Below are 14,010 nucleotides of genomic sequence, written 5' to 3'. Positions count from 1 at the left end.
AATGGACTCCAGATGAAAAAAGGAATCCATTGAAATTCAGTAAATATAAACGGATCATTTTAAATCCTAATAATCCCGGATCCCTCCGGGTCAGAACCGCTCTGGTCCTGGGCGCAGCGGCAGCACTGCGCATGCGCTGATTCTCCATAATAAAGCGATCATTAGACTACCGGAAGAGCGTTAGTGTTTTTCAAATTAAAAGCTGCACCGAAGCCGGTCCCCGGGTCCAGCTTCCGATGGAACCGGACCTGTGGTGTTCATAGGGCCGGTTCCGGTCCAGGTGTAACCTATCTAAAAACTGCAGGTTGGTTCTGGAGAACCGGACCGGGTCGGTTCTGTTCTGTTTTATTTTAGCTCTTATTTTGAAAGAGCGCGGCCGCGCCCCTGATTTCCGGCCGTGTTGCGGTGGTTGACGCAGCGCGTGAGTTTTCACAGCAGAAAGACCGAAGATCAAAAGGCGCCGCCGAGCAGCAGGTGAGGTTTGATTTTGGCTGCAGAGCCTCATCAGTTATCGATCAGTTATCGATCAGGGAGCTCATCTGTCCGTCCACATTCCTGCTGCTGATCAGTCGATTATTAATATCCTCAAACTGACGATTTATCAAATAAAACGTAAACAACGACGTCATGACCGACAGAGGGCGTGGCCCCGCTGACCGGATGATGATGATGATGATGATGATCGATCAGCAGCCAGGGGAAGCTCTGAGGTCCTGATGTTTTCATCAGCATGTTCTGGTTCTGGTCGGGTCCAGTTCTAACCAAACTGACGGGTCTGAGTCACCGGATCCCAGATTCAGTCCCGGTCCGGATCCGTCAGTTTGATTCTTTAGAAAAGGTTCTAAACGGTTCAATTCCGGGTCTTTAGCAGCAAGACGCTTCCCTGTCGCCATGGTAACTGACCTCCACCTGTCGCCATGGTAACTGACACCTCTCCAGAGGGATCATCTGTCATTACTTTGTATTGATCATGTGATCAGCAGTGAACCAGAACCAGAGTTCTGCTTTACATGGATCCGGTTGTGTTGGACTGAACCGGTTCTTCCAGAACCTTCTGGACCTGAACTGTACTGATGTTGATGTGTTTGTTCCTGCTGCTGCAGCATGGCGGCCTTCCTCTTCCTCCACCTGACCCTCCTCTTCCTCCTGGCGGGGCCCGCGACCCTGCAGAACCCCGGTCCCGCTGAGCCGGACCTCCTGGACCGGAGCGCAGACTTCGGGGCGCGGCTGTACCGGGCGGTGGCGGGCCGAACCGACAACAACGTCTTGCTGGCTCCGCTCGCTGTCTTTGCGGGAATGCTGGCTCTGGTCAGCGGAACCGGCGGGTCGACCCAGAACCAGCTGCTGCAGGGACTCACCCTGACCGGACTGGACCCCCAGATTCTGCCAGGTGGGCCGCGACCCCAGCATGACCCGGAAGAGGACGGCCCGCGGTCTGCAAACTTTCTCAGAGAAAACGGAACGTTCAGTTCAAGTCACGGTTCCGATTCTCCGAACTGAACATTTAGTCAGGAAGTTAAATATTTAAACAACTGAATTAATATTATTTTTTCACTGGACATAATCCTCTTCTGGGAAATTTAATATTTTACCACATGGATACATTTAATTTACAATTTCAATAGTTGGTTTGCTAATTAAATATTTAGTTTGGAAATTTATATTTAACTTCTAAATAGAAAAATAGTTAGCAATCAAACTGAATATAGAGTTAGCATGTGAGACTCCATCATCCATCCATCATCCATCCATCCATCATCCATCATTCATCCATCCATCCATCATTAACCCAATAAGCTAATTAGCCTAATAAGCTAATTAACCCAATAAGCTAATTAGCCTAATAAGCTAATTAGCTAGCCTAAGCGGTATTTAGCTTCCTAACTAAATCTAATGTAAATATTTAGCTTGCGAATGAAATATGTAGTTTAAAACTGTGACATTCATGAATGAAGGGATGACTTGGTGAAAATCTGAAAATAAACCTGCATGTTTTGTTGTGTCTGAATGATCCAGACTGTTTCAGTCTCGGTCTGTAGTTGAACTTCCTCTGCCTCCAGATCAGTTCCAGGCCCTGAGGAACGCCGTCCTGCAGCCGGGCCTCAGCCTGCAGCAGGGCGCCGCGCTCTTCCTGGACCAGAGCTTCCAGGCGCCGCCGTCCTTCCAGGATCTGGTCCAGACCAAATATGGCGGACAGACGCAGAGCGTGTCCTTCTCCAACCTGGCGGATGCCCAGGACGTCATCAACCGCTGGGTCCAGGACCAGACCCAACACCAGGTCCAGAACCTGCTGGGCGCCCTGGACCGCCAGACCCAGCTGCTGCTCGTTTCCGCCGCCGCCTACCAAAGTGTGTCCCGCCTGCAGCTGGGCTTTGACTAGGCCGCTGTTTTCTGCTGTGTGCTTTGACTAAGCCGCTGTGTTCTGCTGCGTTGCAGTGCGCTTCAGTCCTCCCTTCAACGCCTCGCTGACTCAAGTCGAGCGTTTCTACGTGGACCGTTATCATGTTGCCATGGTTCCCATGATGTTTCGGGCCGACAAGTACTTCCTGGCGTACGACGGCGGCGTGAAGGCCGGCGTGCTGAAGCTGCCAATGGCGGACGACGCCGCCATGTTGGTGGTGCTGCCAGATGAAGACGTGGACCTGACCGCTGTGGAGGAGGAAGTGACCTCAGAGAAGATCCGGGCCTGGGTCCGCCAGCTGAAGAAGACGTGAGGACCTTTGTCTTCTTCATTCCTCGACTCGGCGTACGATTCTGACCCGCCTGTCCTGTCAACAGGAAGCTGGAGGTGCAACTTCCTGTCTTCCTGCTGAAGCGCTCCTATGCCCTGAAAGACGTCTTGCAGGCGCTCTACGTCACGCAGGTGTTCCAAGATGGCGCTGACTTCAGCAGCATGGGCAGGGCTTCAGGACCCAGCCTCTCTCAGGTCAGTGGCCCAGTCAAATCCTTGAACGTTAAAAAAATAAGTTTGAGGCCCTGGAATGTTTTTGGGTTTGAATTTTCACCTGGATGGAGACGATTAATGTGTTTTCTCCTGTGTGCCCAGTACGCAGCAACACGCCATCTGCTGGGTGAACTGGTGAACTGCCCTCCATGTTGATAATAAAAACCAACAGATGAAGCTAATGATGCTAATTCTGACAGTTTTACCTGCTAAGCTAACAAACCCTGAGAATAGTTCCAATGAATCTGTGGGCCTGAAGTTTCAGTCTTGATGTTAACCAAGATGTGAGAACCTGTTTGGTCTGAAAGGCTTCGTCCCACATCACAGCATCTGGGGTAGCTCAAGGTTTCTCCAGGTTCCTCCAGGTTTCTCCAGGTTCCTCCAGGTTATTTTTCCATTTTCCCGTCTCGAGTCTGAATGTTTTTCCTCCTAATAAATCCCGGCGCTCTGTTTCCACCTCAGGTGTATCACGCCTCCGTCGTCTCCATGGATGAGAGCAGTGATGATGGAGGCTCAGGGGGCGGGGCCACCGCCTTCTCCTCGCCGCCGCCGCGCCTCACCTTCAACCGGCCCTTCATCTTCATCATCTACCAGCAGGCCAGTGGCAGCCTGCTCCTCATGGGCCGAGTGGCCAACCCCACAGAGAACTGAGCCAAGAACCGCCCCCTTTGAAGCTCCGCCCACCTGTAGAGGCAGGTTTTAGCCTCACTTCCTGTCTATCTAAAGTGTTAAACATGAGGGGGGAGTCCCCTGAAAGGGCCGCAGAGGGCGCCCGACCGGTCAAGAGTTGAACAGATCCAGAACATTGAATGCTGTTCCATTCCTACTAATCATCATCTTGTTTACTGTAGAGCACTTCCTGTTAGCACTGAGCTAATGTTGCATCCTATTTATTTTGTTTTCCTGCATGCTAGCAGCTTTTAGCACTGAGCTAATGTTTGATTCCGATCATAAACGGTTTTAATAAAACTGTCACCACGTACCTGAGTCTCCTGATTATTGTCCTGCCAAGACAAACCCAGAGAGAAAAACTCTGCAGGTTCTGAACCAGCCGATTGGAAATACACTGAACTACAGCAGGTTTATGATTAAAATGGTTTTTATTCAGCCAATAAGTTTGTTTCTCTGAGGGAATGAGGCAGAAAAAAACCAGAACTGAAACTGATGGAAAATAATTCCAATAATCTCAACATTTTACATCTTGACAATCTGAAAAGTGTGGCTTACATTTGATTTTTGGCCTTTTACTCTGAAAACCTGGAAAAATAAAAATATCCACTTTCACCAACCAGAGTCCAGCTGTAGCTTAATCCGAGTCTGACTGCAACCTGAGACTCGGGTCAAAGGTCAGCTTCCAGCGTGAACAGGCAACCACAGATATAATGGGATGAATAGAGCAGATTCATGGGTTAGAATGGCCTAGTCAAAGGGACTCTGTCACAGTGTAGATGTTCCGCCACAGAAAGTCTGAATGAAATAAACTGGAGTTTGTTGATGTTTGGAGCAAAAGGTGAGAAAAGGTGAGATCGTTTCAGGAACCAGCTGTTCGGACGTTGCTGACCTCCGTCTGATGCTCTTTTCTCTGAACCTCCATCTGGTGGCAAAAAACTCAATAAAAGCCGTTTTCATTCAGTTTTTTATTTTAAAATAATTTCTGATTTCCACTAGTCCAAGTTAAACTCCTCTTTGGTTGCCCGCGGTGACCACTGTCCAATGAGATCACACCAACAACCTGCAGGTGAAGCGATGAGATGGTTGAATACACAGTGATCAGTTGGATCTCAGCATCCGCCGGTTCTGCTGGCGCCGCGCTGCTTTCTGGGCGTCGCCCTGAACCCGCTTCCAGGCAGCTGATTGGCTGATGGGCTCACTTACAGGTGATCATCAGCTTCACTCTCATTCTGACTGGAGAGAGTTGGACTTCCTGTTCCTGCCGAGAGAAAGCCAGAAAAACAGATCAGGAAGTAGACCGGGCCGAAACTCAACCAGAACCACTACTGATACACCAGGTGAAGCAAACTTCCTGACCCAATTTCACTGGTCTTACGGAACCAGTTGGTCGTCAGGACTCACATGGAGAGCTTCCTGGACTGACTGTCCTTCATGCCGCTCCCACGCTCCATTGTCTTGCTGCGCTGACCCAAAGTGCTGGTTCTGTGGTCCCGATGGTCCAGGGTGCTGGTTCTGTGCTCTCTCTCCTCCAGGGAACTGGTTCTGTGCTCCATCATGTGGTTCCGCTGGTCTCGGTTTCCGGTCCTGTGGTCCAGGGTGCTTTTTCTGTGCTCTCTCTGCTCCAGCAGGCTGGCCTGGTCCAGGAGGCTGGTCGTTTTGCTTCGGATCAGAACCGGCATGGAAGAGGTGGACTGGGTTGTCAAGGTGAAGTGGGCGGTCGTCACCGAGTCATCTGTAGGAACAGGAAGTGATGTAAGAGTAGAAACGATCGCATAGAGTCCAGGTGATTGGAAGGTGAGCAGCTACCTCTGGTGGACTTTCCAAGACCCGAAGAACCGCTGAGATCTTTGACCTTCCTGGATCACACAGAACATCCACAACATGTTATTCAGGATCATCAGATAAGCTCTGCAGAACCTGGACTGGACTGGACTGGACTGGACTGGACTAGTCTGGACTGGACTAGTCTGGTCTGAACTGGACTGGTTTGGACTGGACTGGACTGGACTGGACTGGACTGGTCTGGACTGAACTGGTCTGGACTGGACTGGACTGGTCTGGACAGGTCTGGACAGGTCTGGACTGGACTGGTCTGGTCTGGACTGGACTGGTCTGGACTAGTCTGGACTGGACTGGACTGGACTGGACTGGACTGGACTGGACTGGACAGGTCTGGTCTGGACTGAACTGGACCGGACTGGTCTGGTCTGGTTACAGACCTTGAAGAGTCCTTCATCCCTGAAGGACTGAATAAATGTAGATCTATTAGAAAACTTCTGCATCGCCTTTCAAGTGGCTAAACTTTTGTCTTAAGCTAAAATGTTGGATAAGAAAAGAGGAAAACAAATGATAAAGATAAACTTCATGTCATGAAGTGAGACATGAAGCAGGAGTTTATGAAGACCCAGCTTTTATTTTGGTAGTCCACTTCTGGTTCTTGCCAAGTTAATTAGCACTTTAGCTAAATATTCAGCTCAATATTTGGTTTGCTAACTAAACTATTCAAATAAAGAACTACGTGTTTGGACTCATGATAACAGGATGGCTGCTGTTTGGAGTTGGTGGACATCCAACATATTGACAGATTGGGAAGAGGTCAGCAGCGGTTTCGGCCTGATCCGGACTGGGCCGCCGAGCCAAGGCTCAGACTAACGTGCTGTTAGAGCTGCACCAGCAGGATGGAATCCAGTTGGGCCCGGCGGAACGGCCACGCTAATTCAGATGATTGGAACCAGCAGAGATGGAAATGAAAAGTCTGTCCAAACTAAAGAACATCGTCTCTGAACCTCCTTGGCTGGCCGGCCATCTCAAATCTCCTGGATGATTTGTAGACAAGCCGCTCTTTCCCAGCTGCGGTCCCAACGACCGGCTCGAGACACACCGCCGTGTCGGAGCCTGGTTGTTACGGGGTCTGACCGTCTGACCGACACACTCCATGAGCTCACCGCCTTCGCTGGCCTGTGCTGCAGTTGTTCCCTGTCCTTCCTGATACTGTCAGCTCGTCACCGTCTGTCTGTTTACTTTCAGAGAAACTCCTGTTAGTTTATGAATTATGGAATACTTAGCAATTAAGATCAACAAACATTTTAAAGTTTTTTCTTTTGCTCCTTCCTTTGGTTTTGTTGGTTTCTTTGTTTTTCTTCTAATTGATGTAAAGAACTTTGAACTGCCTTGTTGCTGAAATGGGATATCCAAATAAAGTTGCTTTCCTACCTAATTGTGTAGCTTGTAAATGAGGGAATGTGTTGAAAATATGATTTTTGAAAAGCGACCCCCTTTTCATTCGCCAATTATTGCTGTTAATTCTAAGTGTAACTTGGGTGAACGGTTCTTACAGAGGTCTGTCCGAGTTGACGGGTTTGGACGAAGTCGGCTGGCTGCTGAGGGACCGACTCCGAGACAGTTTGGCCTTCCTCGTCTCTTTACCTAGACACAGAGGAGACGCATCATCATCATCATCATCATCATCATCATCATCATCATCATCATCATCATCATCATCATCATCATCATCATCATCATCATCATGACCTTACCAGAGGACGAGCTTCCTGTTGAAGAGGACACAGACATGGACTTTGCGGAGGACAGACTGGTCTTGCTGTCTCTTCCTGTCAGAGAAACGTCTTTAACAGAGCCGAGTCGGAAACTGCTGGAGATTCTGGGAACAAATGAAGGTTCAGCTCACGTTTTCTCTCCATGTGTTTGTCAGAGTTCAGCTTCCCATCGCTCTGCTGCCGCTCCAGCTGCTCCTGGCAACACAGCGCATGTCCATAAAACCTGCCAAACACAAAGCCTCCGTCACACTCACCATCTCCAGCAGCAGCATCTCCTCCTTCTCCTTCTTCTGGTCCAGCAGGTCCCAGTCGTGTCTCTTATGAAACTGCAGACAAACACAACACATCCAGGTGAGGAGCAGCCGTGGAGGAGACGCCTCCGCCGCTCAGCTGTCCGTGATCTGGTCCCTTACAGGCTCAGACAGGTCCAGTTTGTCCAGTTCCAACACTGTCTGGAAAGTATGAGGGACGATGGTTAAACCCCAAACATTAAATGCTCAAATAGCTGACTGGTTCCCAGTGCAGACTGGTCTCAGTGCTGACTTACCTTGCGGATCATGGCCACAACATCTTTGTCTTTCTCTCGACAGAGAAACTTCTGGACGCAGAAATCCAGTTTCTGCAGCAGCAGCTTGTCAGCTGGCAGGCGGAGGGACGACCGTAACCGTGGCAACAGCTGACAGAGCTTATACCTGAGAGGACAGGTGAGACATCAGGAGGAGGACAAGTGAGACATCAGGAGGAGGACAGGTGAGACATCAGGAGGAGGACAGGTGAGACATCAGGAGGAGGACAGGTGAGACATCAGGAGGAGGACAGGTGAGACATCAGGAGGAGGACAGGTGAGACATCAGCAGGAGGACAGGTGAGACATCAGGAGGAGGACAGGTGAGACATCAGGAGGAGGACAGGTGAGACATCGGAGCTCTTCAGAGAGGACAGCACTGCCCTACCTGACGTTGGCGACCGGGTCGTGGACGAGTTCCAGCGCTGGGATCAGGAAATGTTTGTTGAAGTATTTTCTGGAGAAAATCTCTGTGGCGATTTCACAAACATCCAGGAACCTCAGGCGGTTCCAGTAGCTGCGGCCTTGAGCAAGATCTGAGGACAGAAACAGACGGTGTGACCACAGAGCTGACCAGGTTAGCAGGTTGGTTTAGCTTAGCTGGGTTTCTGCAGCAGAATTGCTCTGACCTTGGATCAGCCGCTCCATCATTTCCTGACGCTGCTCCTGCTTACGGTTGTAGCGCAGGAACGTGCAGAAGGTCCGAGCCGCCTCTTTCTGTACCGGGAGCACTTTCTACAGCCGGGAGGAAGCAGAGCAGAGTTACCTGTCTGTCACCTGGCTCACCAGGGGATGATGCGACGCCGGCAGCGCTGACGTTGGTGGTGAGGATGATGAAGATCCGAGCAGAGAAGGTTTGGTGCAGCAGCTCTCCGGGCAGCAGTCTGGACAGGCAGCTGTAGCGATGCAGCAGCTTCTCATGCAGCCGCCAACGCAGAGAAGATCCAACTTTCTGTTCGGCCGACAGCAGCGCCGACAACAGCTCTGGCAGCTGAGGCCAACCACAGACAGTCCACCAGAGATCCATGGGAGCGCCGAAGGGGAATCCAGAAAAGAGAAGAGGAACCATCCAGGAACAGAGGAGAAAATAGTCAGAACTCAGACTGAGGAACCACAGGAAGAACCTGAGCAGAACTTAGGTTCCCTCACCTTGTTGTCCAGGATTAGATTGTCTCCTCTAGAGAGAACCAGCTCCAGAGTTTCATCTAGGTGGTTCATCAGCGCATCCAGAACCTCAACAAGCATCAGTTGAAGAACGCAAACATAAAAACAGCAGGAGGTTTGAAATCGAGTCAAAAAACATTTCCAACATACACCAACAGGGGGCAGTTTCAGCGGTGGCTACTTCCTGGTCCAGGAAGCTGCATCCATTCTGAAGCTACTGACCTGATTAATGATAGGTGGACACCACTGGCAAATGAGACGGAGAGTACTCACTAGCGTTAGCGTGGATAGCCTGGTCACCCACTGGATTGTCTTCTTCCTCTGCTGGCTAACGCTAACCTCTCTGTGCTAATGGGCAGAGGAAGAAGGTGATCCAGTGGATGGCCAGGCGATCCACGTGTCTCACCTCCACTTAGTGGTGGAGGCCTATCATCAATCAGATCAGTAGCTCCTATTGAAATGGCCTCCTGCAGTCAGAGTCGCCACCACTAGGTGGCAGTAATCTTAATTTGGTGCTGAAACTGCCATAAAGTCCAGACTTCTTCTGCGTGAGCCTCGGCAGGTCTGCATTTCCTGAGAGATAACATTCTGAAGAGGTCTGCAGACCAACCAACACCGAGCAGGAGTTCTGCTGTGTGGACCGCTAGTGACAGGAATGAGGAAAACATTTAAAGCACCAGTTGGATCCAGTGGATCTGTTTACTCAGAAATATGGGAACATGATTTCCTGTGACATCACAGGAACATGGCCATGACCTCTCACCTCCAGGGCACTGTCTTGGAGCAGCAACAGGAGCTCCTTGTGGACTACATGGACATTAGACTCGAGCAGCTTCACCACCTGTCAGAAAGGCCAACATTGTGAGGTAAAGTGACAGGAAACACCAAGCAGACGGGGGGTACAGGTGGTTCTCACCTGGTGGAAGCTGGCTGCTACACTTCGGCGAACGCTGACCTCTGGGTCGCTGCAAAGACCCGAAAAAGACGGATGGATGTCGCACAGGAAGTGGGCGGGGTCTACGAATGCCACCATGGCCTGGAGAGAGAAAAGAGGAACGGTTCCTGAACTACTAAAGAGCCCAGAGGTTCTGTAAGTGTGAGGATGCCAGATAAGCCCAGCGGTACCGAAATGCTGCAGTACCAAAGAGACTAAAGGTTCTGGGACTGAAAAAGTACTGAAGGACCCGATGTAAGTCTGTTTTCCTCCTGAAAAACCAAACCAGAGTTTAACCAAACCCAGACCGAGGTTTGGAGGACCAGAGTTCAGAGGCCAGCTAGCATTCACACCTCCCAAACAAGCCGGGCTTTGACTAGGCAGATGGACTGGAGTTGGATCAAAGTGGACTGGACAGGGCATCAACCCTAAAACTCTGGATTGAAAACCTGTGAAAGGGGAAGTGACAGCAGGACCACCAAAGACCCCTGGGAGTCAGTGAGTTTGTGAGTACCGGTAGGTTGTAGCAGCAGTTACAGCGGATCAGAGTGGACTCGCCAACATCCATCTGGTTTTCCTCAGTCGGCAGTCCGGTAATACACAGAACCTGAAACTTCTGCAGCAGGAACGTCTTCTGCTCTTCTGACAGTGAACCTGAAGCACAGAGATCATCGTCACACCTGGACAGACCATCCTTCAGGGACGATCTCGTCCACCGTCCCAGATTTTGAAGCTTCTGTTGTAACTGTGCGGTCTAACCTGCCAGTCCACTGCAGAGCTTCCCAAACTGGAACGACAGCGACACCATGACGCCTTCATCCACCTGTGATGAAGCGTCACACGCTGACATCACTAGAGGGACCAGCAGGTGAAGTCGGTCATCTAACAAAGAGGAGGGGTTTATAACAAGGTGCTGATGGAGAGCAGCGGTTCTGGTTTGGTCCGGACTCACCTCCGTCCATCATCTCCATCAGGCTGATGATGCTGTCGAAGGCGGCCAGGCGAACGCTGCTCTCCTCGTCGCCAGCGAGCTCCAGCAGCTCAGGAAGGAGCTCGGTTCTGGTGTCTTCCACCCTGAAGGACACATGCTGGGTCAGTGGGGCAGAACCTCGGCGGTAAGGGCTGACGGTGCTGACTTCCTTTTACCCGATGGCTCTGGCCATGCTCTCCAGCTGACGGCACATGCAGACTCGGACCTCGGACTCCGTGTCCCGGCTCAGAGAACGGGCCAAAGGCAGCAGCTCCTTCTTCACTCTGACAAACAGAACCTCAGTCAGCAGGAGAGACAAACTGCTTTCAGACCAACTCTGCTGCGCCGCTCACATGAGAGAGTCAAACTTGCAGGAAGCCTTTCCTAGAATGCGACAGGCGGCCAGGCGAGCCTGAAGGGAGTGAGACAGCTGACTCTGGTACAGCAGAGGATTCAGCACCTGGGAACACAGAACCACCAAACTACAGATTCTCCCTCTTTGATTTTTCACATCAACGTACTCCCACTCCTACAGTTCGGACTGAAACACATCCCAGACACTGAACGTTTAACAAGGACATTCAAATCAATACAGAACTAGACCAGGGGTCTTCACATGCTGCCTGGACCTGCAGATGGCAGCTGGACTTTTTGAGCAGGTGACTCAGCCGCTTGATTCAGGTTCGTTGGACCAGGGACACATCTGGCAATGCAGGACCCCGAAAGCCTGGAGATGAAGACCGCTGAGCTAGACTGTTCATCCCTCAGTGTGCTTAGTGCTAGAAACCCTTCTGGCTGAGGGAACAGACACATTAAGGAGGGAAAAACTCGGCGTGGAAAATAAATCGAGGACTGGATGGAAGTTTGTCCCTTTGATATAAAAGGTTTTTCAGCCAGGTGATGATGGAAAGAGCAAGATTTACACATGAAATAACCTTAGAATGTTCTGTAAGCTGCCAGTCCACTGCAGAGCTTCATGTCATGTAAATACGTCAGATCAACAGGTGGAACCAGAACCTGGCCCGGTTTACCTGAGCATTGTTCAGGAACCACTGACCTCCTGTTTGATGGTCTCTTTGGGCAGAGCGTTGATGGCCGACAGCAGAGTCTCCAACCAGGCGCTGCTCACCACTAACAGACAGAAACCAGGTGAGCCCATCCAATCAGGACCAGGTGTCAGCAGGTAACATCAGGTCTGATTGTTTTAGGTTAAGCCTAAAGAGCATTTCAGATCTCAGGTGAGGTTACCTGTGTCCCGGTGGTTCAGGTGGAGCAGCACCGTCTTCAGGATGGAGTAGGTGTGAGTGTGAATCAGGATGATGTCGTCCTGCAGGATGGTTAAAAACGAAGTCGCTGCTGCCAGCTGGATTTCAGCACCGGCTCCATTCAAGACCTCCTGGCTCACACAGGTAGGACAGGTGAGCTGCAGTGAAACCTTTCTTGAAGTCAAGTGATTGTGCCGTCCTCAGATTGTACATACCCGAACTTTTGGTACAACTCGACGGAAAGTCTCAGCTGGGTTCTGGCGGACAAGACTCGGCAGGTTGCTGATGACGCTGGCTCTCTGGACCTCCTGACCCACGCTGAGGAAAAAGGAGGAGGCAGTTCAAAAACACCTGAACAGAAACACCTGGAGCTAGTTTGAGCACATCTGGACTCTGGTTCTGTAATGCTTAGTGAGTTCTGTTTGGGAATCAGTTCAGTGAACTAGTTCAGATCTTCTGGGAGAGAAGTGGTGATTAGCTCCAGAGTTTAATTAGCTGCAGAGTTTAGTGGGTCAAGGAAGAAGGACGGGAGGAGGAGGGCATCGGAAATCTGACAGCTGGAGGCCAGAATGCATCCCAGGAACTCTGATCCAGGACTACATCAACCAGCCTGTTCCCCTCCTGGCCTGTGGGGGCGCTGCACCAAGAACCACTGAAGGAAACGACACAAAACCCTCTGAAGACACTGAGAGCAACTTCCTGCTTCATCAGATGGAAACAAGATGGAGGCATCAGATTTTAGCGGTTGGAGGATTTCTCTTTAGGCTAAAGACCAGGAGCCATTTCTGCTGCTAGCGCTAGGCTAGCATGTTTGTTTCTCTGGTTCCTCTCTCCAGTGGTCAGTGGCAGAGAGGCGGGGAAGGCCAGTGCTGGTCTTCAGCCCATCACAGAGATGCTTCCTACAGCTAGGCGTGTCTCTGCTGCAGAGCAGCAAAACATAACCAGTTCATCAGCAGGACTGGAGAACCTGATGCTGCTGAGGAGCTGAGCCAGGTGTGTTGGACCAGGACCACACCTCCAGGTAGCAGGTCACCCTGGAGGCCTGCAGCCCAGGATCATCGTTAGCTTTGCTGCTGCCACGCTGTTGGACTGTGGACTGTAAATTCTTAGATCCTCCATTTTAACCCCCAGAGATGTTGGTCAGTACATCACCTGCATCACATCAGGATAATAATGACCTGGACTCCAACCACACCCACCTCATCAGTCACCTGGTGACCTCACCTGAGTAGGTAAACGGCTCTCTCCACATCATTCAGGTCTTCATCCACAGTCAGCTGATCGATCTCCTCCGCTGTCTGAAAGAAGAAACATGAAAAGGTCTCTGAGGCTCCGCCTACATCTCACTGACACCACGCCCACTCAAGCTGAAACCACGCCCACTCGTGCTGAAGTCACGCCCACTCATGCTGAAGCCACGCCCACTCATGTTGAAGCCACGCCCACATCACTATTCAGAAGAGGAAACTTTTACATCTGTTCAGTTATTGATTGATTATTAATCAGGTGGTCATGCAGAAGGAGCACTGTTCAACAAGTTTTACTGTCATGGTCCGCATGTCGTCATATAGACCCTATAGAGCCTAAATTGAACTTAATTTGACCCCATGGGCTACATGAGGCAGCTGAACCCTCAGGTTGTTACAGTGGTGATCGCTTTGAGTTTAAAGTTCAGATGCTCATGTCTTCATCTCTTTGTTCCTTCGTATTTTAATTCTTCTCCTTGGATTTTCTGTTCTTGTTTTCATCTCCCTCATGTTCTCATCATTCATCCCTTCATCCTCATGTCTGATGTAACCCTCCTCCTTCATGGTCCTTCTTGGTCCATGTTCCAGACTCTGAAGTGTCGGATCTTCTTCTGTGAATTTGAACTGAATTGTGTTTTTTACGGATCAGCAGCTGAACTCTTGTCTCTGTTTGGTCCTCCGGCGGATCGATC

General features: G+C 50.6%; 2 protein-coding genes across 5 annotated transcripts in view; one reads left to right on the top strand and one right to left on the bottom strand.

Moving 5' to 3' along the window:
- Positions 1 to 223: 223 nt before the first annotated feature.
- LOC103457064 (protein Z-dependent protease inhibitor-like) lies at positions 224 to 3,926 on the top strand. The gene is made up of 6 exons (XM_017302148.2): positions 224 to 474; positions 1,104 to 1,390; positions 2,061 to 2,348; positions 2,437 to 2,710; positions 2,779 to 2,926; positions 3,407 to 3,926. Exons 2-6 carry the CDS (start codon positions 1,105 to 1,107, stop codon positions 3,593 to 3,595), a joined length of 1,185 nt encoding a protein of 394 aa, XP_017157637.2. The 5' UTR covers positions 224 to 474; position 1,104; the 3' UTR covers positions 3,596 to 3,926.
- Positions 3,927 to 4,562: 636 nt separating this feature from the next.
- ppp4r4 (protein phosphatase 4, regulatory subunit 4) overlaps positions 4,563 to 14,010 on the bottom strand; it is an 18,582-nt gene continuing 9,134 nt past the window's right edge. Inside the window, exons 3-26 of one of the 4 annotated variants that reach the window (XM_081602676.1) lie at positions 13,296 to 13,369; positions 12,287 to 12,389; positions 12,055 to 12,202; positions 11,864 to 11,937; positions 11,160 to 11,266; positions 10,983 to 11,090; positions 10,789 to 10,910; positions 10,596 to 10,718; positions 10,351 to 10,490; positions 9,819 to 9,938; positions 9,666 to 9,743; positions 8,888 to 8,971; positions 8,556 to 8,729; positions 8,368 to 8,473; positions 8,127 to 8,274; positions 7,721 to 7,865; positions 7,587 to 7,625; positions 7,428 to 7,499; positions 7,305 to 7,368; positions 7,153 to 7,227; positions 6,952 to 7,042; positions 5,423 to 5,472; positions 5,018 to 5,348; positions 4,563 to 4,874 (exon numbers count right to left, since the gene is read on the bottom strand). In XM_081602676.1, the coding sequence (XP_081458802.1) occupies positions 4,841 to 4,874; positions 5,018 to 5,348; positions 5,423 to 5,472; positions 6,952 to 7,042; positions 7,153 to 7,227; positions 7,305 to 7,368; positions 7,428 to 7,499; positions 7,587 to 7,625; positions 7,721 to 7,865; positions 8,127 to 8,274; positions 8,368 to 8,473; positions 8,556 to 8,729; positions 8,888 to 8,971; positions 9,666 to 9,743; positions 9,819 to 9,938; positions 10,351 to 10,490; positions 10,596 to 10,718; positions 10,789 to 10,910; positions 10,983 to 11,090; positions 11,160 to 11,266; positions 11,864 to 11,937; positions 12,055 to 12,202; positions 12,287 to 12,389; positions 13,296 to 13,369 (2,610 nt within the window). In that variant the 3' untranslated portion in view covers positions 4,563 to 4,840. The remainder of the gene's footprint in view (positions 4,875 to 5,017; positions 5,349 to 5,422; positions 5,473 to 6,951; positions 7,043 to 7,152; positions 7,228 to 7,304; positions 7,369 to 7,427; positions 7,500 to 7,586; positions 7,626 to 7,720; positions 7,866 to 8,126; positions 8,275 to 8,367; positions 8,474 to 8,555; positions 8,730 to 8,887; positions 8,972 to 9,665; positions 9,744 to 9,818; positions 9,939 to 10,350; positions 10,491 to 10,595; positions 10,719 to 10,788; positions 10,911 to 10,982; positions 11,091 to 11,159; positions 11,267 to 11,863; positions 11,938 to 12,054; positions 12,203 to 12,286; positions 12,390 to 13,295; positions 13,370 to 14,010) is intronic. The other 3 variants (XM_081602677.1, XM_081602678.1, XM_081602679.1) reach the window with 3 other exon arrangements.

Source organism: Poecilia reticulata, chromosome 21 (genome assembly GCF_904066995.2).
Source record: "Poecilia reticulata chromosome 21, P_reticulata-male-v2, whole genome shotgun sequence".
Lineage (NCBI taxonomy): Eukaryota > Metazoa > Chordata > Actinopteri > Cyprinodontiformes > Poeciliidae > Poecilia > Poecilia reticulata.
Note: the sequence above shows the minus strand (reverse complement) of the source record. Positions and strands in the feature narration are given on the sequence as shown.